A 27657-nucleotide genomic window follows, 5' to 3' on the forward strand; every position below is an offset into this window, starting at 1 on the left:
TGTAGAAGCCTCTGGAGAAGCCTCCTGCCTGCAGTCGGAACCCCTCTCGTTCAGTGTCTTTTCTCCATTACTATCTAAATTATTTAAAAATGTGTTTCCTTGTACATTTCTCTGGTTTAAACAATTTTTGTGGCTTTCCATATTTTTTAAGAAAAGTCCAAATTCCCTAGCAAGGCAAACATAGCTCTTCCCTCTCTGGCCCTGACTACCTTTCATTCCTGGGGTGCCCAACCTGAGCTTAGGGTACAAGCAGTTCTCAGCAAAATAGTCACTCTAACACCTTCCTACTGTCATAACACACTGCTTACTCTGTTTTGGAAACTTCTTTCCCCTGATCCCCAATCCCCTACCAACATTCCCCTGTCTATTTAATGGGCTAATACCTTCAGGAATCAACCCAGGCACCATCTCATCTGAGAGATCATCCCTGGATCCCCTAGTCCAACAGGTTCTGTTTTATATGCACTCATTTGCTTATCAACTGTACCCACATGTTCACTTCTCTGTTTTTACCGATTGTAAGTTCTCGAGGGATGGGTCTGTGTTTATTAATTTGTAGCTTCTCAGTGCCCAAAACAGTGACTTGCACACCAAACTTATTTCATACATGTTGGTTATCAGCATCATCAACAAATCAAATTTCCAAGGTATTTTTTTGATCATTTACTGTGAACAAAAATGTATATGAGTTTCGCGTGGGGTTAGAGGTGGATGCAGAGGTAAATAAAATTCTACCCCTCAGACATTTATAATCTAGTTGGTAAAAGAAGCAACCCCATGAGAAGTTCATTAGAAATGTTACTTCAAATAAACCATTCAAGAAGCATATAAGATATGGGGTCAGCTCTAATGTTTCTCTTTCTTTCCAGAATAAACATTGGAACCAATAAAAAGGTGCTGGATGTTTCTGGAGCTCATTAAGACAAGTCATCAATCTTGACAAAAGACAGAATAGGACATAAAACTCAAGTCTGTAAGGATAGTTACAGAATTTATATAGGAATTCATTTTTAAGGTGAATGGGACTTGAGGATCTTACCAGCCAAGGAGAAAAAGCCTGTGGGGAGGGCAAAAATAAAGAAACAGGAGGAGAGGGTGTAACTGCTAGTACTTTGAAGGAGAGGGTATAACTGCTAGTACTTTGAAGTCCTGAGAGAAGCTAGACAAAGAGGAATCCTAGGCCATGCCCACAGTCTGCTTAGAGGGAAATTGGCTCCAGACAGAAACTTAACCATGAGTAAAAGTTATTTCTTTTTCACATTTTTCTAGACCTGTCCAAAAATCTCCAAAAATACTCTAAACTTTTAACACAATGATTTATTATTTAAAATTAATGGAAGATATGAAAGGCAATTAAAAATTTTTAAATATTTTTTAATGTTTATTTATTTTGAGAGAGAGACAGAGAGTGAGCAGGGGAGGGACAGAGAGAGCGGGAGACACATAATTCGAACCAGGCTCCAGGCTCTGAGCTGTCAGCACAGAGCCTGATGTGGGGCTTGAACCCATGAACTATGAGATCATGACCTTCACTAAGTCAGATACTTAATGGACTGAGCCACCCAGACGCCCCTGAAAGGCTATTTTTTAACATCCTTTTATGTCTAAAATTAAACTATTATGTTAACTTAATTAAATTTCATAAAAATTTCTTCTCGCTAGTATATAAGAATATATGAAACACGTTTATAGTACTGTTAAGCTAATTTCCCCTACGATATTAATTGTGACCAAACCAAACATTAGGTACTAAATTATCTTTTCCAGAAAATTAGGGTACTATTTCTTTTGCTTCATAGATAAGTTGCTAATTAACCGCCCCTAGCTAGCTCAGTTATAGCCCTCTGCTAATGAACAGTGTGGTTTTAATCCTCAAGTGGTTGTCAGGCTTTATTTGACTTTGTGGTTACATCTCTAACATTTTCCCCTAAAGACTGCCAGTCTTGCTCACTATTTGTATCCTCCGGTACTTAATAAGTACTTGACATGTCGTAGGTACCCAATGAATAGTTCCTGAATAAATGAATGCATGAATGTATGAAATAAATAACTGAATCATGTAGTGAATGAATGAATGAATGAATGAATGAATGAATGAATGTTATGCCCCATCCACCATGGTTACCATTTTATTTGATTAGTCTAAGAAATTCGTAAGTATTGGAAGACATGGTTGCAGTATACTTCTGGCCAAAGAATAGTTTGTCCAGGATATCCCCTGTCACTTTGATAAGTATAGGACACATTACAGTCAAATTTCATGGTGACAAGACTTCCTAACAGGCCCAACAAAGCCAAGGACCCAGAAGTACTGAGGATATTCATGATTTCATAGTCCATAAACTTGCCTGGAGGAGAGATCTAACAAGGGTTCAGAAGTATATGTAGAATAAAGTCGATAGACTCAATTTGGGTATTTGGCTTTGCACCTAGGTAACAGAAGTCTAGAAAATGAAATGTAGTGAGAGCACTTGAATAATGGTTCTCAAACTTACTGTCTGTTACACCCACTTAGGAAGTTTAATCTGGTAAAAAACAGTGTTCTTACATAGACCCCAGAGTTTGTGATTCGGTAGATTGAAATTGGAGTGAAAATCTGCATTTTTTGGTAAGTAGCTCTATATTAGTGGTTCTTACCCAGGAATGATTTTGCCCTCCTCATCCTTGGGGACATATGGCAATATCTGGAGACATTTTTACTCACCACAGCTAAGGGGGAGTGGAGTGCCATTGGTGACTAGTGGGTGGAGGCCAGTGATGCTGCTAAACATTGTATAGTGCCAAGGTTGAGAGATGCTACCACTTGGGGGAGAGAGAGTCACTAGGGCAGCAACACTATCTCAGCCTGGACCATAGCCGTGAGGCAGATGTAGGAGGTACAGTACATCTAAGGAGGATTTTGATTAAATGAGTAGGATTGGAAACTGGTTCCTCACTTAACTGTAAATTCCTTTACCAGGAACACTCACTCTCTAATAATGCTGCATAAATGAGGTGTCAGTAAATCGTTAATTTGCTTAACCCTAACAATAGGGGCTCAGAAGAGTTCCTCATGATTCCAGGTATACTACAAGGGGGAGAATAGCTCTGAAGAAGAAATGATGTAAATGTTCACTTATTTGTTCATTCATTCAACACATACGCCTTTAATATATAATTATTGACTATCTAATTGACATATATCAGAAAAAAAAGTACACCTTTATAAAGTTAATGATTATACCTATGTTCAGGGTAAGTCTCAATAAATATCTTGTGTTAATAGTTTTTGACAAGTTTAATTACAGTTTGAACTGATTCCTGTCCCGCTGACATCCTACAACACTATTTAATAAAAAAATACTATTGTCTACTTTCAATAATAGTAGAACTATGTAAATGACTTTACTGAGAGCTTTAAATATCAGAAAGCAATACAATACTTGCTCTTCAGTACTTCAAAGAATTTCCACTAATTAACCCTTTATCTCCTCAAAATGAAATTATCACTCCTTAGCATTTCAAGACAACTGTAAGCCTCCTTTTCTAAACCTGTAATATCAACATACAAGAATTGCTTCTTTCACCAACTGTGGTTGATTTACCCTTTAGCAGAACAAATTAAGAACTTATCAGTAATTACGAAAATAATTTCCTTCTTTTATTAAAATACTCTGCAGCCAATGCAGCTTAGCACATTATTATTCTGGGTGGCGTAGGTGTTTTGAAAGGCAGTGTGAAAATAAGAGCCTGAATTATGAATTCCTCCCATGAACACTGAATCATTTTATATTTTCTGTGGCAAAAAGAACTTACTTTTCTCTTGAAGGGAAAAAGAACAAGAACATTTTAACTTTCAGGAACACCTAAGATTGCTGTATGGTTTACATTGCACTAAATGACCTATTAACGCTGAAATAGTAATTTATTTTTTATATATGTCCACAAAACTTACTATTTTTGTGTGACGTATCTATATAGACAAGGACCCGTATAAATTTACTGTAAAATAGAACACTGCTTTCAATTTTATTTCAGTAAATATTTCTTAAATACCTACACTGTTCCAGGAACTGTGTTAGGTGCTGGGAAAGCAGAAATGGAGTCAGACAGCAAAGGGATTCACAGAAATCCAGGGATGAGGAGAGCCTCCCTGAGAAAACCAATGACATCCAACACAATCTATTAAGTTTTGCCTGAAACTGCAGAAGATATACTTTCCTGTCCTTACTTTTTGAAGGGGATCTTACATTTCAGCCACTTGTGATCTATACTCAGATCAGGCTGAGAAAACCTATCAGCATAGGACCTACATTGAGCTGAGGCATACATGTCTTTTAGTTCCAGTGATTATTCAAAGGATTGCTGCTCATCTGTGACATAGACTCATGGATGGCCTGAGGTCATTCCAAACAAAGGTGTTGTATTTCTTTTAGCTGCAGCACAGGCTAGTGTCTCTAGGTTATTTTCCAGTTTTCTCTATCTATACCTTTTGCATAATTTCTTTTGATTTCCCAGCATCAGTTCAATATGCAAAGCTGTTTGGATAACCAGATGCCCTATCTTCCACATGCTTCTAATGTAGGAGAGGTGGAGGGCAGTGAGTTTGGGACAGGGATGTTACACTTTCTATCTTCTAAGTCTCAGCTACCTTGTCCTGAGACTTGAAGGTGACAAAAATTAAAGAAAATAAATGAGATCCCCTTTGTATGTAGCAGATACAGATGGGGTCTAGGTCTGCTCTCTGGCTTCAGTTTTAGTCTAGGCTTAGGTTATAAGCTGTAAAGGATCCATATATGTGTATGATTCCAAAAAGAAGCTGAGTGGTTGCAGACTTGTGAGCAGTACTTTTGTCGGACTGAGTTCTGAGATGCAGTGGCACATTGTTACAATTATGTTTCTAATACAATAGCTCGGGTTGTGTGGAAAGTACTCCTTGCAGACCCAAGCAGTCCTTTTGGGCTGGGGAGGGATCTTGTTGGGTTAATAAAATTTCAGAATTTATTTAGTTGAGTGTATATTTCAAGCACATAGACATCCACACATAGCCCATTCCTGGGTAGCTGCCACTGTGATACTTGGGATGATTACAAATCATTGATTCCAAATAGGCTCTATTGGAAGAGTATCTTCAGTGCTACTCCCATTTCCCTCTTCCCCCTCTCCATCAGCTTATGATGCTGGCAAAAATTCAGGGCAAATAAACTTGCCCAATGCTTACCAAAGCCCAGTTCTAAAATAGCATTAGAAAAGCAGTCACATAATCATACCAGTACATACTAAAAGTGCTGCTTGTAGAAAGCAGAGAGAATAGCTAGACAATTTTTTGTATGTTATGTATTGGCAATATAGTGCTTTAGTTTTATACTGAAGATATCGATCTTTTTAAGTGCAGATTTCCAACTTACTTCTTTATAAACCACATTTATACGTATTTTAAAATGACTTCTCTTGTTTTCAATCTTTGCAAAATAACGTCATCTGCAATAAGAACTCAGTTTGACTCCAAATATAATTTGTAAGATATGGTTGTTATAGTTGCTACTTGATTTATACTTCTCAAGTAAAATGGTATATATCCATTATATCAAACTAATACAATGATTAAAGAGTAGGTTTAATTTTTTTAATCAGAATCATTACTACTACTACTATATCCATTTTTATCCTATTGCTTTTCCTCAATGGCCTCCACAGTTAAATCTATAGCCTATGTATTTATTACTAAACCTTAAAATAAGTTTTTCACATTGTCCTCAAGTTTACTAATGCTCATTGAAATCTATATTTTAAATAATATGTAAAATAATATTATTAAGGGTTTAAGAGATATTTACAAATACAGAGTGAATTGCTTGGTTAACAGTGTCTAAGGAGAGCCAACATTTGCTACCTTTAATTACTGAATGTTTCTAACGCCAAAGCTGTAAAATAGTTATTAACTATGGTATAAGTGGACAGTTCTGAGGCATAAAATAAGAGGATGAAATAGCCAATTACATATTAAGGAAATTTTCCAGTCTGTTGTTTATAGTATATATAAGTAGAGGAAGTTTTTAGCCTGAGTCATTCAAAGAACTGAAAAAGTATAGTTCTAAAATTATCTAATATGTACCTCAGCAATTCAAACCTGGAGCTTTTCTGAAATAGAACTATAGACATTAGCAAATTAAGAGAGGTGCAACAAGGGCATATCCTTACCAGTCAGCTCCAGGTTGCTCCTATTAATACTATACCCATTAATATTTTAACAATATAATTTAAAAAATCCTGGCAAAAAGGTCTCTTGGATCATCCCAGGGCCCCTAAGAACAGTATAAAAATGGTGAGAAGTGTTGGATGAATTCCCAGTTTTGATTTTATTGATTTTTAAAACATTTAGTTTTTTGAAAACTAACCTCAATGCCTTTAGAGGATGAGGGGGTAGAAGAAGGGTCTGTGGGGCAAGGTGTAGATTGTGCATAAATCCTGATGAGAGCTTCCTGTGGCACGTAGGAGTCTCTTGGTCAGCATCTTTTGGCCATTCTTTGTCCAGGTAATTTTTTTTTCTGTGCATACTAATAATCCTTCTCCAGGTATTTTAAACCTTAAAAAATTACTTTTCCACCAAATTTTCTTTGAGAATTAAAGAATGCCAAATATCCAGGATAATAGTACCTGTGCATCACAGATTTTAGGATACCATTGATAGCAGGAAGCACCATTATTTAATGTGTTTAGATGGAAAAATTAGTGCTAATTAATCTATGATGATGTTTTACTGTCACAAAGAATAATACATTTATATGTATTAAAATATTTTAATACAAGATAAATTACTTTTCCAGATACATAAGGCCATTATTCAGGCACGGGAAGATATTTTGTAAAACATCTGCCATGTTTTAGTCACTAGGCCAAGTTTGTTAGAGCTGTTTTTTTCTGTTGATCTTTATGCCCATCACATGCAATATTATGCCCATTTTGACTTTAAGATTTATAGATTTTAGAGTAATTGGATATGTTGTAATTACTTTTATTATCACATTTTCTTTCTGTATTACTGATTAAAAAGTTGAAGCTAATTTTCAGTTTCATATCCTTAAATAAGCAGACAACTTTACTGACAAACTGAAAGCTCTTAGTTCTTGTAGTATTTTCATTGAACTATGAAGAGAAATATTGAACAATATTATCCTTTCAAAAACTGTGGACTTTCCAGATTATTATTCACCTTGTAAATAATTATCTATACAAAATTGGAAGCTTGGGGTGCCTGGGTGGCTCACTGGTTGAGCGTCCAACTTCGGCTCAAGTCATGACCTCGCAGTTTGTGGGTTCAAGCCCCACATCAGGCTCTGTGCTGCTAGCTCAGAGCCTGGGGCCTGCTTCAGATTCTGTGTCTCCCTCTCTCTCTGCTCCTCCCCTGCTCACACTCTGTCTCTCTCTCAAAAGTAAATAAACATTAAAAAATTTAAAAATTGGAAGCTTAAATATCATTGGTAAAATTTTAGATTTAGAAATATCTATGAATAAGGTCAAGAAGTTTTCATTTCTGAATTCTAATACCATGTAGAAAATTAATATTAATGAATAGACTGCCCCTTTAGGTTTTTTTTTTCTTTTTAATCAACAGACATGGCTTTTTGATTTAAAACCCCTTTTCTTTTTATATAATATGAACATCTTTAGGCTAGAAGTTTTAGCTGTTTCAGTTTCAGAAAATATTTAACTTTCATAGTTTATGTCTACCATTTCTCAGGCATTATACAATTTAATTGGATAGTTGACATAGTAACTACTGTGGGGCCAGACAGACAGACATTTAGACCACAGTCAGAATATAGATGAATATGGAGGATGAAACGCTTCAGGAAAGCTAACTATAATGGGAAGAGAACTTCTCATCAAATGTAACAGTTAGGTAGCATAGGAAAGCACTTGGTCAAACATGAGAAAACGGAGATGGATACTGAAGTGACTGATACCTTGCACATTTTGGGGACTTGATAAGTCAATATTGTATAAATGAATGGGATCTTATCTTGTGATAAGGAATCAAAGGAATACAAATAAATCAGCTGAATTAAATGGCATTCTCTATTCTATCTTCATCAACCACCCTGCCATGAATTTTTACTTTTTAATAATACACTATATAATTTATTTACCTATTATATTTATGTTCTTGTGACCCTCCCTGCACTCCTTCTACATCTAAATTCCATAAATCAGGTATTTGTGTCTGTTCACTAATATATGTGCCAGGTACCTTGAATGGAAGAACAAATATTAGGTTCTCAAGAAATATGTGTTATGCGAATTAATGAATTTACAGAGCTCTAACTATATGCAAATTTCTTTGCTAAGCATAGCAGAAATTACAAAGATAAATGTGACATACTTCAGTTACCAAGGCATTTAAATCTAAAAAGGAATATCAAATTGCTATAATATAAGGCAGAAAACATAAGAGTTATCAAAGGTATAGATAAAAAGTATAGTAGAGCAATGCTTCTCAACAGATATGCTATGAGAAATGGTGAGCTGTTCAGGTATAACAGGTGTGAGAAGATGTTGCTTTAGATTTCCTATTTTTAGCAATAAGCTTTTTTTTTTTCCAGTGTAGTTCTCCCATTTGAATACTGCTAGAAATACTAAAATAAAAAAAAATGTGACAGTGTCTCAGCCCTAATGTGGATTTGCAGTTTGGGAAAACATCACCTGGGCAATCCAGGTAACCTCTAGACTGAATTTAGTTTAAGGGTTCTTGGTGCGGGGGTAGTATCGCCAGGTGGTCAGAAGAGGCAAATACAAATTGTCTTTGGCAGAACATATCTTTATCCTAGGCATCAAAGAATCCTCACGAATAATATTTTAAGGACAATAAGCATGACATAACCTAGCACACTAGGATACAAGGTACTATGAGTGAGAATTCAGAGGGAAAAAAAGGAGCAAAAACAGACCCACAAAAATTTCAAACATAGGAATTATCAATCATAGATTATAAAACAATTGTGCTTACTAAGTTAAAATAAATAAAACACCTGCATAAATATGAAACTCTACAAAGCAATCTAGATTTTTTTTTTAATTCTCAAATGAAAACTCTAGAAATGAAAAAAAAAGACAACTTAAATAAAAACTCTACACATAATTAAATAGTTAGAAAAAAAAGTGAAGAGAGAAATACTGAATTGAAGGTTAGGTTAACCAAAATATATCACTGAGAGGGAAGAAGAAAAGCAGAAAATCTGGAAGAGAGTTCATGATACCAGATGAATAGGAAACAACATTCTTCAGAGGTCTGCATGAAGGTGAGACAGATTGTATAGGTGAGTATATATTTGAAAAAATTATGATTGAGAATTTTTCATAACTAATAGTTATTGATTCTCTCTACTCTTGGGCAGCCTACTTTGTTTCTGCTTGCAAAGATTTTTCATTCATTTACCCCTATGTGCTTTAAAATTATTTTCTATGTATGCCAAGACATGGAAAATGCTGGAAAACATTGTTTTGGGTAGGTGTTAACAAATTTTTTAAAGAACCAGACAGTAAATATTTTAAAATTTGCGGGCCATATGGTTTCTGCTACAATGATTCAACAGAAATGGTTGTAGGATAAAAGCAGCCACAAACAATTTGTAAACAAATAGGTGAGATGTGTTCCAATAAAACTTTATTTATAGAAACAGATATCAGTCTGCCTTTGTCCTAGCCTAGAGGTTATTAGTTTTCTAACTCATACTTTAGAGGATCAAAACATGGATATAAAAAACACGTGGTTCCATTTTACTCCCAATATCAGCTCTCAGAATATTGATGAAGGCATAATGCAATGTTTCTTGAACTTTATTGCCCACACTCATGGACATAATGGGTTGGTAATAATACTAGAGGTACATATATAGACTATATAAGTTAAAAAGGGATAATTTATCCACTAACAAAGCCAAAATTATACCTTCAGGAAACTAAATTCAATACCATAAAATCTGTGATGGAATTCAAAACATCCAAAGAAAATTTAAAACATTTTAAAGGATGAAAAAGAAAAAAAATTCTGAAGTAAGCTGAAACAAGGTCATTCTGAATTATAATGAATTTATAAGGAAATACACAATTGCAGATATAAGAAATTTTCAAAAAGTAATGTACAGTCTAAGAAAAAAAAGTAAAGAAAACTCCATGTAGTTTCCTACCAATGACTCTTTATTTTATTGCTATTTTCTCAAATGATTAGGTTTTTTAATTGCTTTTTGTAGTACTTTTAAAAGAACATGGTTGTTTTGCAAACAAAAGCAAAATTTTATCAGTTATAAAACTGAAAACAAACAACTATTATAAATTTGGGTATGACTATTTAAATTACTGGAGACTAGGTAAATTTTAATTTACAAGGACCAGTATTTTGATAATGTGAAAGTCTAATGTTCTCATTTCTGTTAGTGTGAGTATAATGAAAGGAAATAAAGCATAATAACATAGTTTTATACTATTTGAGAATTGATCATTGAGCCTGAATGAATAATGGGAAATTCCATGGAATCTTGACATCTTAGATACAAACACCAAAAATTTAACTTAATTGCATCTGCCTTGGGTCCATTTGGGCTCTGAATATACCAACTGAGATAAAACTATACTAAATGCCAATCAGAAATAATTATTTCTTACCATTCACTACAGAAGAGCAAACACAACCTTAGAGACTATCCAGTAAAAATGAACATACTGATACCTAAGACATATATTGGTATACAAGGAGTTACACATAATAATGTTAATTTGGAAGACTGAACACCATATGTTTGTAATATAATCATGTAATTTATTTCCAAAGTATTGACTACCATGATGTACTTGCAGTCTAACAAGTTTTAAGCAGACCAATCTATGCAATTAAATTAATAACATTTCTTGAAGTTAAATAGTTTTAAAATCCTATGTCTGGTTAATTGAATTACTAAGAAATTCTAAAAACAGATCTACTGGAATCATGGCTATATGTATGCTGAATATTTTAAATACAGAGTTCCTTTTTTCACTGCTATTCAAGAAAAGACTTCAGTTAGGTAAGTGTAGGTGTGTAAAGGATACTTCTATATGTCCCCTAAAACAATAGGACCATCATATTACTCTTGCATGAGACTCTTGATGGCAGGGTTGTAGGTTTGAGCCCCATGTTGGGTGTAGAGATTACTTAAAAATAAAATCATATTACTGATTGGCATAGCTGTTCTTTTTCTGTTTTGTTTCTTAACTAATATAAATTAAGCCTCCAACAAGATCTCTCCCTTGCTCTTTTTCGCTCCTTTCTAATAATCATGAAAATACTAAGTTCTCTCCATATCAATTTGCCAAGTCTAACGCAGTGTGAATAGAGTCTTATAAAAGAGCTTTATGATCTGGTTATCACTTGGAGGGGAAAGTTTGGTTACCCAATTATAGTAATGCTCTGCATAATTGTTTTGAATATCTCAAAGCTAACAGATCTTTCTTAAAGTGTATGTCCCTAAAGTTATAACATCATGTCTCCATAATGGCATGAATTTGTCAGTCCCCTGAAGAGCAAAGAAAATGATGGCAACCCCTCTAGAGTGATGGCATGAGGCCAAAGTGTTCGTTTTATTTTTTTTTTAGGAATCATATTGCCAGGTAGATGAAATGGTGACTTCCAATATAAATGACAAAAGAGAGGAAAAAATTCTGGGTATGAAGAAATAAGGATAATAGAAGCAAAGGAGAGGAATCACTTCAATTCAATTACTTAACTTTGAGATAAAACAAGCCAGTATCAGTCTCAATCAAAATGTGACTACTGCTACTCCCAACTGTAATAAATCAATTTGAAATGTAGGAAAGACCATTAAAAGTTTTTGTTTTTGGGCACCTGGCTGGCTCAGTCAGTAGAGCATGCAACTCTTGATGGCAGGGTTATAGGTTCAAGCCCCATGTGGGGCTTAAAATTAAATTTTATATATATATATGAGATATATATATACATATGTATATGAGATTACTTAAAAATTAAATCATATATATATATATGTCATATATATATGATTTGTTTTCAATCACAAAGTAGGCATAAAAGTTATAAATGGATTGATAAAACTGCTTAGCAATAGTTAAGAAATTATAATTAAAATTTATGCAATTGACATTCTGGAAACATTTTCTGAAAACAAACTTGATCTTTCACAGACAGACCTGATAGCATCAGATGGTGCTACTAAGAACCATAGAGAAAGACCACAGGTTAATTAAAAGAAAGGATTAGGGTTTTTCTAGGGAATGTAGTCACCACACATGATCTAACACTCAAAATCCAAATTTAGAGTATCCCAAAGGATGTGCAAATTATTGCCCTAAGTATAGCTTTATAAGCTATATTAAAAGAAAACATTTAAACATTTAAAAAGAAACACTTCTAACCAAAAAAGCCTATTTCTGAAGTGAGAAAGTACTTTCAATTTATTTCATGGGTCATCCATAATGAAACATTTTCTGCATCCTGTTAATTAGTTATCCAAAGCAAGATAAAAATATGTTTTAAAATTGTCTAAAACTATTGTGACCAATCAGACTAAAATAAAAATATCTTTGCTTGGGATTATCAGGGTAACAGATTATCATGAGAAATAAAATGGATTGTTTATAACAGACCTCAGTATTGTACCAAGCTGAAGTATTCTCCCTTCAAACTTCCAATATTAGGTCTAATAATTGCTAGAGCTGTATGTCACTAATAAGATGGAACATACATGGAAATAATTCTCAAAGAGAAACTGTAGCTGAGAAATATTTGAACATTTATTCTTATACAAAACTAATCAATTGAAGAACTTGTTGAATATATGCTACGTGCAGATGTCCTAGGCATTAAGGATGCAGTAGTGAATAAGAAAAAGTATCTCTCTCATGGCACTTACTTTCTAGTCAGGGAGACAGACAAAGAGAAATAAAAATAAATACTAAAGTAGGAATGTATGCTGTGATGAATACAAAATAGGGCGCTATAAAGAGAAGAACAGTGCAACACTCTGGACTGGATGGTCAGAAACAACTTCAAGAAGGGATGTACAAGGAGATACACAGAAGCACAGTTCATTTAACAAAATAAATTTAAAATCACCTCAATGCCATCAATATTAGGGATAATAGATCAATTATGATATATTTATACAATGCAGCACGTACAAGAAGTGTAACATATGTAGTAAAGTTTTAAAATTTCCACAACGTATTATGGATTTAAAAATTGAGGATGCCAGTGTTACATACTGTGTGATAATATTTATGTAAAAATCGTATTAATTTCTATGGCTGCATACATACGTCAAAGCATAAGTGGATACCTGGAATTATACATAACAAAATATAAATAGAAGTGACCTTGGGGAGATGGGTAGATATAGACACCCAAGTTGATTAAGGTGATTAATTGGGACTTCTGCCTAAGCAATTATGTTTTAAAGTTTTATACCTAAAAGATACTCAGGCATTAATTTTGCAATTAAAAATTAATTTAAGGGGTGCCTGGGTGGCTCAGTCAGGCATCTGACTTCAGCTCCGGTCATGATCTCACGGCTCATGAGTTCGAGCCCCTTGTTGGGCTCTGTGCTGACAGCTCAGAGCCTGGAGCCTGCTTTGGATTCTGTGTCTCCCTCTCTCTCTGCCCCTCCTCCACTCACACTCTGTCTCTCTCTCCCTCAAGAATAAATAAACATTAAAAAAATTTAAAAAAATAATTAAAAAAATTAAAAGTAAGGCAAGAGGGGAGGGGGATAAAGGGTGGGCAAAATGACTGAAGGGGGTCAAAAGGTAGAAACTTCTAGTTATACAATAAACAAGTCATGGCGATAAAATGTACAGCATGGTGACTATAGATGTTGTTGCATATTTGAATGTTGCTAAGAGAATAAATCATTAAAATTCTCATCACAGGAAAAAAAATACAACTATATGTGGTTATGGTTATTAACTGGACTTGTGGTGATCATTTTGTAATACAAACAAATATCAAATCATTATGTATACCTGAGACAAATATAATGTTATATATCAATTATACCTTAATGAAAAAGGTAAGACAATCTGATAACATAAACCAAAATTAAAAGACAATTTTTTTTAAAGTAGGCTTCACACCCAGCACAGAGTCCTACGATGGGGTCTGAACTCACAACCCTGAGTTTAAGCCCCTGAGATTAAGACCTGAGCCATGATCAAAAGTTGGATGCTCAACCACCTGAGCCACTCAGGAGCCCCAAACGACAACGTCTAATTTCAACTTTATTACTGCAATCTTGAAAAAATCATTTAAGTCAACTCATTTCTATATAAAACGTAGTAGCCTTATCCCTTCATAACTAACTATACTTAGAGCACTTATACTTAGATTTGAAATCATTGCATTGGTAAAACTATTGTGTATATATATGAACATGATAAAAATAAATCAGCTGTGAAGAAAATAAATACAGTTGTCTTAACCTTCATTGTTTAAAACTCACCCAGAAAAACAATTTAATGATAAAACACTCTGGTAAGAGGGTGATGGGACAGAAGTTCTGTCAGTTTTGATTACTTTTCAAGTACATCAAAGAAACATGCACTGCACTGATCTCTTCAGGTAATCTACTTTGAAAGGCAGCTAACCACACCTCTGACTGGATAGTTTTCTTCAAGGACAACTTAACAGTTGAATTTTGTAAGGCTAAAATATGTTTTTGTTTGTTTGTTTGTTTTTTTGTGTGACAGATAAGAGTCATGTTTTAGCAGATGTTGGAGAAAGAGTGTGATTGACTCCTAAGACTAATGCTGACCTCAAACACTAATATATTTATAAATTAAACTTAAAACCTTAGACATTCTGTGAAAGAAAACCAAAAGAGTCACACAATAGGAGAATGCTGTTTCTTCTCATAGTATTCATTGAACAGTCCCAAAGGTCTTTCAGAATAACTAACACTTCCCCTTTTTGGATTGACACTGAAGCATGTTCTACCCACTAAAAAGATAATAAAACTAAATCCAGGTTGGTTATTATTCATGAAGATATGCAAGTAGCTATAAACTGGAGTTTAAGATGGTATATTTTTCTTAAGTAGAAACCATTTGATTAGATTTTTGTGGTGTTTCATTCTTTCTTTGGCTATACAACATACTAAACAGTGCCTTAGAATATACTACTAGAGTCTTTTCTGGCTATTGGTAAAGAGCAAATCTTGCAAGAATTTTCCTACCATGGACTTCTGTATTGGATTTCAAAAAGAAAAAAATTATGACATCAGTGAGGATATCCACCTGATGTTATCACCAGGGCAAGTTGGGTTCTTTTTATGGCACTAGGGTTCTTGCGAGAAGAGAATCCCTAGAATATCAGAATCTATAGCAAATAATATGCCCAATGTCACTTATTAACTATCCACATAAATACTGTAATTTAAATTGCATCCATTCCCTAAAAATAACCACATTTCCAGTAGGTTTGCTCTTTACCTAGAAATTCTAATCATGCCCTTCTCCCAGACCCTCCAATAACTTGTGAGAGGCAAGTAACATAATAAAACCTCAGATGTAGATCAGATATGGGGTGAAGAACACCGGGAAAAATCTTAGAATACCTAGTACTCAACAATGTGGTGCCCTAACTAACAGCATCAACATAGAGCTATTAGCTCTATGGGATTAATTGACATTTATCTCCCTTTCATGCAAAACAAAACAAAACAAAAAACAAAACAAAACAAAACATTGTATAATCTGGAAATAAATGTACATAAATATGTAAAACATAAGAGTCTAATTAAAACTTAATCAGGACATTTCTGCTCTTTGAGTCCTTCCTTAAAATCTTACAGAATCACTGATGAGATTAAGATGATTTTGACCAGATATATTGCAATTACTTACAGAAAGGAATCATTGAAGAATTATTAATCCTCATTTATTACAATTGTTTTCTTTTGTCTTCATGAATTCATTAAATAGGTGAATAAGACAATTAAATGTCACTCAATGTTTTTATAATAAAATAATCTGGAAGGGCCATATAAATATTACATTACTCTGATAATAGATTCAAGGTCATGCAAATAATATAGTGGTTTAATGATCATAGAGATTGCTATTTTAGTGTCCAATGCTAAGCTGGAGTACTAGGGCAAGATGTTGAAATATTATTTGAGCTCCTACGACTTTAAAATATTAGAGCTTCTAAAAAATCCTCATGGGATTTGCATAGCAATGTGTCTTACATATTAGGTAATGCAATCCTATCTTGGGACATAATCTGATGGCATCATCACACACAAACACATTCATCATCTTGTCCTGCAGATTCAAAAAGCAAAATGTTTTCTGAGTGTAACACACATCCCACTAACTTATCATTTTCCTGTTGACTAGCAGGCAACTGAAATAACTTAATGTGCTTTGAATATATAATCCAAAGTAATATAAGAAAACATCTGTCACTTACGTTTTTGAGTCATCCCACAATACACAATAGGGATTCAAAGTACCCTAAAAATAAGCAGAAAAAGAATAAATGTATCATGAATACACACAACAAAAATGTAAGTTTTATGTGAAATGCAAACAGAATGGTGGGTTTCTTATCTTGCAGTATGAAACTCTTAAGATTCCACCTCTATTTTTTTCCTTGCATAAAAAATTTGTATGCTTTTTCTCATAGACTTGGTGATGCATTTTATGAAATTCTCTTCATGAAGACAATACATTTACCACAAATGTCATAACCTATGTTTAGTTATTTTGAAAATTGAAAGTGAAGCTCTCATATAGCTCAAGGTCTATATTTCAATGATTTCTATTTCATCCTTTTACCTGTAAAATATTAATTCCTGGATTATTTCCTTTAGGAAGACCAAAGTATCTACACAATTTAAATCATGATGAAACATTTGTATTATGCACATGTACAAAACACCACTGATCCTCATTACTCTCTAGTTGGTCACCTTCCTAGGGGCAAGAGATAGTAACATTAATTGTCCATTTCTAGAGAGTGTGTTGGCTTGCAATAGCTTTTTTTCCCCTAAAAGTGGGTTTATTAGGTATGGCTGTATCTTTTAAAAAGGAACATTTTATTCAATAATGATGACGATGAATGAAATAAAAATTGATGCCCCTCACAGCATTCTTTGAGTTGGTTTTCCCTTAAAGTACAAAGAATGTGAGTGCCATTAAAAGAGATTTTAGGTACAAATTTGTATTTGATACGCAAACTTCTCTGCCCCACACCCCCTTTCCCCTACCAAGTCATTCATGGCTGCCCTCTTGGGGTGTAGTTCACAATTAGCATGAACTAAACCAGATCCACTATTTAATAGTCCCTATGCATGTCTCCTTAATTATAATAATTATACCTATTGAGTGAGATGGAGATGGAAGCATAAAATGGGATGTTCTTTCGAATTTGGAAAGAAATAAAGTTTAATCATTTCCTTCCTATAAGCCTAATTTAAGATGTAAAAGTGGTAAAGTCTCAGTAGAGCTATTGTTATCTCTTAAAGACCACCTCATTCTTTTGAAATCCAGAAAAAATGCAGACATGACCACATCTAGACCACGGCAAAGTGTTTCTTTTTTTTAATAGTTCACAGACAAGGTTACATTGGTTTTGGGTGTACAACATAGGAATTTGACAAGTTTATATGTCATGTTTTGCAATATCTTCTTAATCCACAGATCACTTTTGTATAGATCACGTCTAATGAAACTATGTAAAAAAATGTCAAATTTTTATTGGTTCAATATTTATATATGTATGAGTGGCTACCATGACCTTCAGGATGATACAAAGAATATTCTCCGCACTGGATTACCTTGGGTAGTGGTTTCTGTTTTGAAGAGTACTAACTGTTGAAATGTTTTCCTTCTGTTTGTCAGATTCATTGGGCTTTATTTTGCCCTTTTGAAACTAGCCTAATAATTATTCCTTTACATGATATCTTTAGATAGCTACAAATGCTATTATATCCCTGAAGAGTCTTCTCTATTAAACATACTCCGTGGATTTCAAGTTCTCTCATTCCCCACATCACTCATATCTTGGAGCACACGTTTAAAGCGCACTTAGGGCAACTATCCATGTATAGAACCTACCTGTATAGAACAAAGTGGTGCTCTTTCCATCTCCTTTAGGTGCCACATTCTTAATAATGCAGACTAAGACTACATCAGATATATTTGTAGTCTCTTCCTCAGCTTGATTACATATACATTGAAGTCTCTTAGGAGAGACATTCTGAATCCTGATTTTGACATCCCACACATTCACTATTGCTTCAAAACTTTTAATCATTAGAGGATTAAGAGACAAACATGGTATCTATGACCTCATCCAACCAAGTCATTAATAAAAATGATGACTAGGCCAAGGCAGATAAAAGTTACAGTCCTGAAACACGCTACTGGCTCCATTCCACAGGTGGACATTCTCCCCCATAACAGCCAGCTCCCAGCCCTCAGTCTTGTCTTACATGTAGATAATCACTGTCTTCAAAAGTCTAGGCAGGCTCTTTGTGAAACGTTCCCTTTCTAAGTGCTGTTTTCTGGGTCCGTTCTAGAATTTCACTAGAAATAAAAATTTTAAATGGTGATTCTAAAATTTTTGTAATCCACCCCAATTTTATTTTTTCTTTTAATTATAACATTTGACTAACTCCAATATTTTAGCACCATTACCATTCTCCAAAAATTCCTCAAAGGCCACATTAGCCAAGGTATCTTACTTCTTATCAAATGTTCATACCTATAAACTATGCTGTTAGAACAAAAACACTTCCTTCCCTGAAAAAAGTTACAGTCTTATAGCAGTTGATGAGAAACACACATGTGGAATGTTTATATAGCCATAAATAGATATGTTTTTATAAGTGTTACTAGTCATAATATACTGTTTAAGGGACAAATGAGGGGCATCATGGCTTGTGTTAGATCAAGTTTTATGGACTAAGTGTATCTTTAATGTGGTTCTACAGGAGGCATAGATCTGGGGAGGGTCACAGAAGGGAGTGGTGCTTTGAATTGTTTTCTTTTTCTTGTTCTTCCTTTATTTTTCCTTTATTTTTAAAATTGTTTTCTTCCTTGGTCTTACGAGATACTATCTGGTTTTAGGTTAAATTTTCATTCAATTTGTGACTTTCTAAGAAATCCTTAGCATAGCTACAATGTTGTATCATAAAGTTATGGTGTATTTATCTGGGATTTGTTCAAAGAACTCAGAGCACGTTATAGAAAATAAATTATCCTTGAAATATTACAATGAAGGATATGAGTATATATTTAATTAATATAGAAATTATTATAGAAAGGTGATACATTCACCTTTAGAAGAACCAGAGATAATCGTCTTTAGAAGAACCACAGATAATGGTTCTTCTAAATCTAGTTCACTTCTTTTAGTAATATATGGGTTAGATAAAGTTAAACCATTACAGGATACTGACTATAGGATTAATATTTCATATTTAGTGTTCCTAATAGTTTACAACAAAAGAAAAATAATATTAGAAAAGAAATATAATATTAATATAATTGTTTGAATATCTCTTTTTTACTCTCCTAAAGAAACTTATTTCTACTTTCAGATAAAAATGTAAAGGTGAGAAATGTCTGTTCTACTCTTAATCCATGCCATTGTTAACCCTTCATTTTATCCTCTACCTTCTTCACCTCTCATCTCTTGGATCTTATCTCATACTGCTCTTTCTTTTTGTCCTTGTGAAAATTTAAAAAGCATCCACGTGAGGATTATTAAAGGTTCCAAAATGCACTACTCACTCTTGTGCTTCACTCTACATTCTGGAACCTACACGACAGACAGACACTGCCCTCTGTGAGTTCTAGTGCAGTTACCAATATGGAGGTCTGTGAGCTGTGGTCAATTATTTAAACATTTGAAGTTTAGAAAAATAAGCAGAACAAACAAATCAGAGGAATCTTAGTATCTGGATAGACCAGTTGCTTAAAGGAAAAAGAATGTGTGATGGGAAACATAAGGCAAATATCAATGACAAATGAATACTAAACATGAAAAAAAAAACTGGCTAAAAAGTTCTGCTGAGAAATCACTTATAAAATGTTTGTTATAATTTTTAGATACTTTTCCCAAAGGTACTCTGCTACAAGATCTGTTATGAGGAATTTACAGGAAGTCAATAACAGGAAATGGTGAGCCCAACAGAGAGTAACAAATGTGATGACAGAAACAAGGGGAAAAGAGTTGAGCTATACACTAGCCGGTGGATGTAGATTTAAGAAATGCACTAAGCTAAGGAAACAAAAAAATTCCCAGGCATATGAGATAAATGTATGTAAGAAAATTCATTTTCAAAACTGTTAATATCATTGACACTTAAAATATTAAAACTTCACGTTTTTGAAAACTTTTGGAAATATACTATCTTCTTGAAAACCACATTTTTGGTAAAACAAACAAGCAAACAAATAAAGAAACAGATAGCAACAGAAAAAAAACTGTCTCTCTTGATCCCAGTCAAAATAGAATAGTTAAACTCAAGTTAAATATTTCTACTCACCTACATTTAAGCATTTTAAAAATGTACCATGACTCAAATTTCCTAATTACCATAGGTACTCTACATACTACTTTCAAGTGTCTTTAATAGTCTTTGCCTTTTTTTTTACTTTTACTTTTACCTCTCTCCCTTTTTCCACATCAACGAAACCAATATACCCATTTAACAGTATAATATAGCACTGGCTTTGTAAATTTATTTCTATGGGTGGTTCTCTCTTTTCCTTTGGCTGCATAACTTTCTTTTTTTAATTTTCTATAATAAGGGATTGGAACATCCTTTCTAGATGTACACCTCAGTGATTCATGAATGACATTCATAAAATAATTCCTTTTCTTCTTTCAAAACTCTATTTCAAGTCTTTTTCTTTCCCTACAGAACACTTTAAATACATCTCACTGTGGTAAATTACTCTTACTATGGTAAACTTCATTTAGTCATTCATGTAAAAGTCACTTAGTAAACCCCTGTTACATTCCAGGTACTGAGGATACAGCATTGAGCAAATTTCTTGCCTCATAGACTTAACTATAGTGAAAGGGGCAGGGAGAGAGACAAATAAACACATAAATACATAAAATGCTAGATGGTAATCTGTGCTATGATGAGAAAGTAAATCACAATGACAGGGAAGTCTGGAAAGTGAATGAGTTGCAATTTTATATATTGGGAAGCCTTCACCAATAAGATGATATCTGAGCAGAGATCTGAAGGAAGTTGATCACAGAAAAGATAAAAGTCACAATAAAAATGAATGAAAACCAAGTTTCTCTAATTTTTCCTAATTTAAGTTCTGAATAAATTCAATTCACACACTATGTTTATTACACTCTTGCTATCTTAGTGTTTTCCAAGTGTTTTCTCCAGACCTACTCCAGAATCAACTGGGGTATTATTTAAAATGTAGATTAGTTGTCTCCACAAGTTCTGAGATTGGGGCTATACCGAGGAATATGCACTGTAATTATTACTCCCTCCACCCACCATAGTTTCTATCCACATCAAATTTGAAGAAGTACTGCTCAAGATGCACACAGCAGAAATCATATGGTTTATTTACCCTTTTTTTTTTTAAACTTTCAAATGCTTAGTGCTCATATGTCATAGCAACTTCCATATCTAGAAACGTCTTAACTTTCTGGTACCTTTCATACTCCTGTTAAAATATTTAAACTTAAAAATATATTTAAAAATATATCCTTTTGTCTATTGAAGCAAAGCAAGTGAACAGACGAAGCATTAAGGGCATGAAGAAGGGCAGTGACTTCATCATAACTATCTCAGCATTTCCAATTTTCTGACTCAGATGTTCCAGAATGACTGTCTCTGTCACATCTTCTAGAGCATTGCACATTGACTTCTTGAATGTAGATGGGAGAAAGACTGTTCAGCGGACACTACACTCTCTTTAATTTTCAATATTTTGGACATAAAGGCATTGCATTAAAAAGACCTGGGTTTTGCTAAGCTTATCTTCCCTTTCTTTCCCCACTAAAGCATAATTGTAGCTATTATATATCACTGCACAAAAAGATTTTGGGAATTCCTTAAGAACATTTCTTATATGATTGACTTGACCCACAAAAGACTCATTTATAATCTGTGTATAATTCTACCACTATTTGAGAAAAGACACATTAAATAAAGTCTCAGGAATGCATGGTGGAAGGGAGTGGGTAAGATCTTAGTGTATGTAATATTTCCATAGTCAAATCTATGAAATGCCCCTAAAATCTGATCAGTGAGAGTATTTCTTTTAACATATAAACAGCTTCATAGTACCTAAAAGTGTAATATACCACCCAAGGATATGATACAGTTGAAAACAGTGTATGAAACTCAACTGCAGAAGGTAATCTGTTGAATGCTCTCCAAATCTTTTTTCCAAGGTTATGGTAAGTACTATTCCATATTTCCATATTTTTAAAGGATACTTAAAAAGAACTAAATTGGGTCTAACACTTTTTTCTTCTTCTTCTTTTTTTCCTTTTTTTTTTTTTTGAAAGGGTAGCTGACATATACCTGAAGTCTAAAGAGCATCATTACAAATGCAATACTGTGTTCTTACTTAATATGATCATGGAGATAAAGGAATTTTTGAATAGATTTATGAGGGTTCTACAGAAAGCATCACATTGAGAACAAGTCAATATGGAAAAGAAGGAGCTGGCTGTAGCTAAGGCAGACTGATATAAAGACCACTGAAGTGAGAAATGCAGAATATTGTTTTATCAGGATGAGTCACATCCATGTTGCATAGCTCTTCTTGAGGAGTTGGCAGCTATTTAATTGGAACATAAAGAAATAGCATATATTTAATCCAGCTTCTGCTATATGGTTACTCACTAGCCCACATTAACCAGATGACACTATTTTTGTGGATGTGATAACAGCTTGCTTCCCTAATTTCTGAGATGTATCACTAACCTGAATGTACATTATTTCCCAATGAATACTGCCTATTTGACATATGGGAAACAGTAAAAAGTAGAATCGCTATCAGGGATTATTTTTATGTGTATTCTTCATGTAGATGTCTTAGAGTGTCTTACCCTTATATGATCACATGATTATATCATTTCCAACAATGGCTGCGCAGGAGCCTGGTGCACCTCTCAACAAACACATGGGTTTCCTAGGAGCAGAAACTCTCCAAGTATTTCTTATGAGTTGGAGTGGCAAATAACTTTAATAAAAATGGTTAAATAACTAGATTTCATACAGGTAAAACATACAGTTGAAGTCTTTTCCTTTTATAGCCAAGAAGATATCTTAATAAAACTTCTATGGGATTGAATGTAGCAGAGGCAAAGGCACCAGAAGTGTTTGCACTACTCCAGTCTATCAGCTGCCAGCAGAGAAGTTTTGCTAAATTGCTTCAAAAGCACAACATATCTGCACATGCCAGAGTTGCCCCTGACATCCAGCACTTGGTTCCACAAGGCCCTTTCTGTGGTGGGGCCTAGGTGGTGCTGCTCGTAGCATCCTCCGATTTTCTCTAATATCCCACCACCACTTTACAGTGGCCATTCTCACTATCTGGTGATTCCTTTCATCAGGTTGCTAAGGTGCTGGAATAATAATCAGCAGGACAAAATTTAATCTCTGGTTGCTAATTAATTCTTATTGAATAATGTATCATCAGTATTGCATTATATCTGATTCAAAATGGCACTCTTAATGTTTACATATACATTTTCTTCATAATCTAAAATTAATTTTGCAATGTTCCAATGCAGGGATATTAGTTTTCTATTGCTATTGTAACAAATTACCATAAACAGCAGCATAGAATAACATAAATTCATTATCCCACAGTTTCTATAGGTCAGAAGTCTGATGAGCTCAGCTGGGTCTCTACTCAAGAGATTCTCAAGGCTGAGATCAAAGTATTGGCATGATATCACTACTTCCTGGAGGATCTAAGGATAAATCCATGCTCAGGTTCATTCAGGTTTCAGTAGAATTAGTTCCTTGCAGTTGAAAGACTGAGGTCTACATTTCCTTCCTGGTTAGCAACCAGAGGTTGTATTCAGCTTTTACAGGCTGCCTGTACCCATTGGCTTGAGGCCCTCTTCATTCATTGTCAAAGTCAGTAATGGTAGTTGAGTTTTTAGTATGCTGCATTTCTGACCATAGCCATAGGGAAAACCACTTTTAATGGTTCATGTGATAAATTAGACCTACCCAGATAATCCAAGATAATTTCCCCATCTCAATGTCCTTACCTTTATTCACATATGCAAAATCTCTTTTGACATGTAACATAACTGGTTCTGGAGGTTAGGACATGGGCATTTTGGGAGGGGGCATGATTCTGTTTACTATATAGGGATTGACTAACTCTATAGCCCAGAATCCAAATCTGGCCTGCCACCTATTTTTGTAAATAAAATTTCATTGCGGAGCCACACTCATTTGTTTAGATATTGTCTGGCTCCTTTCATGCTCCAACAGCAGAACTAAGTAAATGGGACAGAGGTCATTATAGCTCACATGTCTAAAATATTTGCTACCTGACTCCTAACTAAAAAGATTTGCTCACCACTGCTCCAAAAATAGCAGAATTATTCTAAAATCTTTTTGAAAAATGTTGACTATGTATTATGAATCAAAATAAACTGAATTTGAAATGTAAGTGGAAAGGGTGCTTACTCAAACTGAGGAATTTAGGATATAATCAAGAAAACACACACACACACACACACCCCAAAAAAACAAACAAAAAAAAAACCAAAGCAAAACAAAACAAAACACCATACTAACTGTAGCTCGGGAACAAATTCTATCTCAATTTCAGCTGGTGACAGAGCCATCAATCTGTCTGTCTAGTCAGCATTTCAAGACTCTTCCATAAAAATTACCCAGATCTTTAAGCAGAAAAAAAATCAGAAATTTCTTTCAAATGGACAAAAGGTAGGGTAGAAAAGTGATTCAAAACATAAAGGCATACAAACACCCCTTTGCAGAAATTATAGATTTATAGACTGGACTTCCTTAAGCTTTGTCAAGTGATTTTTAATTCCTTAGGTTTTTATCAGCCTTTGATATTTTCAAAAATACCCACTGATGAGGGTTTCAAATTTCTTCTCATTGTTTCTCATGCTTATCTAATGGTAACAAACATATTCATTATAGTCTTCCATTGTGTTTGCAGCTATGATTTACAAAGGTCATGGCTCATGATTAACTTTAGTTTATACACATAAAACAAACTCCTTAATTGTTAGCTGATCCTATTAGTATGCAAGCAAATATGGCAAAGAAAACAAAACAACAAAACCCACAAGCCCAAATTCCCATGAGATTCTTTTGTGAATATGACCAATTTGAGAACTACAAATAAACCTCATGGATTTTTCTCAGTTCTGAAAGACAGCAGTATCATGCTAACTAGATCATTAAAGTTTTTACTCAGAGGAAGAAATAAAAAGAAAGGCAAGACCACAGAGACTGCAGGCAAGCATAGCCCAAACTGCCTCTCCAAAATGGAACAACCTAAAACTCTTATCATTTGGAAAAAGAATTCATTTTCAGAGTAACAAAGTTGATAGAGCATGAGATAACTAAAATGTATGCACTTACTTACTCTTCTAACTCATCTTTAAAGGTGGAGTTGCTATCCACCTTAGAAAGTCATAGCAGCTTAGATCTGTCAGATCCAAGGCATCCAAACAGTGGGTGTCTGTACATGTGTGTGTGTATATGTGTGCACTCGCATTTAGGGTCATTCTATTATATTCGTTCAGGTCTCAATAATTATTTTCAATAAAATTAGTAACTTTCCTTATATATCAGATAATCTAATAATATTAATGAGCATAAATGTCATCCTGAAGAAACCTTAAGTAACACTAAAAATAAAATTCTTTTTCTGGGAAAGCAACTTTGATATTTTTTAAAAAGCAAGTGATTGCTATACCTAAACATGAAGGACCATAAACTCTGACTCTATAGGTCATCACAATAAAGCCATAGGCTCCCCCAAACTGAACTAAGAATAGCATCTTAGTCATTAATGATTTATGAGCTGGATAAAACTGCAATTGGCTTTGCTAAATACAATTTGGAATTTCAAGATTCCATATTCTATTCCTACAGTTCCCAAGGGCCTTATTATATTTAACATACTTTAAACGCTATTTGTTAAAAAGCTTTTTAAAAGAATACATTTAGTTTGGAAAATGTTAACAGGCTTTTCCCTAGGCTCACTATAACTATTAATTCCCATTCTTCATTTTTCTTCTACATGGCATATGAAACAGATATACTTTGCAAGTCATTACTGTTTTCTGAGCTCAGGAAAGTACAGCACATACTTTTGATAGAAGTAAATACATGAAAGTAGACTTGATATTAAAAATATATCTAAAATAGTTCAATTTTGAAGGCAGTAACAATGATAATCTACATCTATGTACAGAGTTATATTAAAATTTCAGGTTTTCTAATTAATTTCTATTTTCATGTTTATGATGTATTCACATTAGTGAAGACTATTACATTTCAGTATAGGCTCTTTGATTATCTCTTCAATGGAAACAAACTAAAATCAGTATATAAACTATATAAGACTGGTAATAAATACTAAGATACTCAACAAATCTGTTATATATTCTTTCCCTCAATGAACAGTACTTTACAAACTCTAATTTGGATGGTAAGATGAATACAACAAGCATTAGAAATTCAAACCAGGAGAGTATGAAGGACTGTATGTATTGTATGGAAAAAGTGTGAAAGGTATTTATAAAATAAGGGAAGAAGTGAGGAATCCAGCCATCCAGAGAGGCTTCATTGTGTGGTGGTTAATTGGGGTGGCCTCTGAATACAGGTGGGCACTGCAAGCAAGGGGATAATAGAAGTGAGTTAGAATACTTGGTGCCATTTTCTTCTCCAGTGTAAGCTTTTCTTCTTCCTCTCATCTTCTCTCAGTCCCCCTTTTCTTTTTTTTAAAAAATTTTTTTTCAATGTTTATTTATTTTTTTTGGGACAGAGAGAGACAGAGCATGAACGGGGGAGGGGCAGAGAGAGAGGGAGACACAGAATCGGAAACAGGCTCCAGGCTCCGAGCCATCAGCCCAGAGCCTGACGCGGGGCTCGAACTCACGGACCGCGAGATCGTGACCTGGCTGAAGTCGGCCGCTTAACCGACTGCGCCACCCAGGTGCCCCTCAGTCCCCCTTTTCAACAGATTTGTCTATATTCCCTTAAATGGAGATCTTCTAGAGTGGAGACTGTATTGTTTTGAAAATCTGGTCAACTCATTCACTCAAAATTATGAAAGACAGATTTAGTTCTAAGTGACTTGTGATAATTATTTCACCATTCTTATATCCTGACTTTCATTGTCACCCCAGTGTCTAGCTGGTGCTTAATAAAGTGTATTGACTATATACTTGGGTTTTCATATGTACAAAGTTATTTTCTTTTTTATAAATTTTTTTTTCAACATTTATTTATTTTTGGGACAGAGAGAGACAGAGCATGAACGGGGGAGGGGCAGAGAGAGAGGGAGACAGAATCGGAAACAGGCTCCAGGCTCTGAGCCATCAGCCCAGAGCCCGACGCGGGGCTCGAACTCACGGACCGCGAGATCGTGACCTGGCTGAAGTCG

General features: G+C 34.3%; 1 protein-coding gene across 1 annotated transcript in view; it reads right to left on the reverse strand.

Moving 5' to 3' along the window:
- Positions 1 to 27657, reverse strand: part of ADGRB3 (adhesion G protein-coupled receptor B3) — a 732350-nt gene that overhangs the window by 271883 nt on the left and 432810 nt on the right. Inside the window, exon 15 of the mRNA XM_047102403.1 lies at positions 16454 to 16497. Within this exon, the coding sequence (XP_046958359.1) occupies positions 16454 to 16497 (44 nt within the window). The remainder of the gene's footprint in view (positions 1 to 16453; positions 16498 to 27657) is intronic.

This window comes from Lynx rufus, unplaced genomic scaffold (assembly GCF_022079265.1).
Source record: "Lynx rufus isolate CCGP_SWC_20201006 ecotype Redwood Valley unplaced genomic scaffold, mLynRuf1.p SCAF_6, whole genome shotgun sequence".
Taxonomy (NCBI): Eukaryota; Metazoa; Chordata; class Mammalia; order Carnivora; family Felidae; genus Lynx; species Lynx rufus.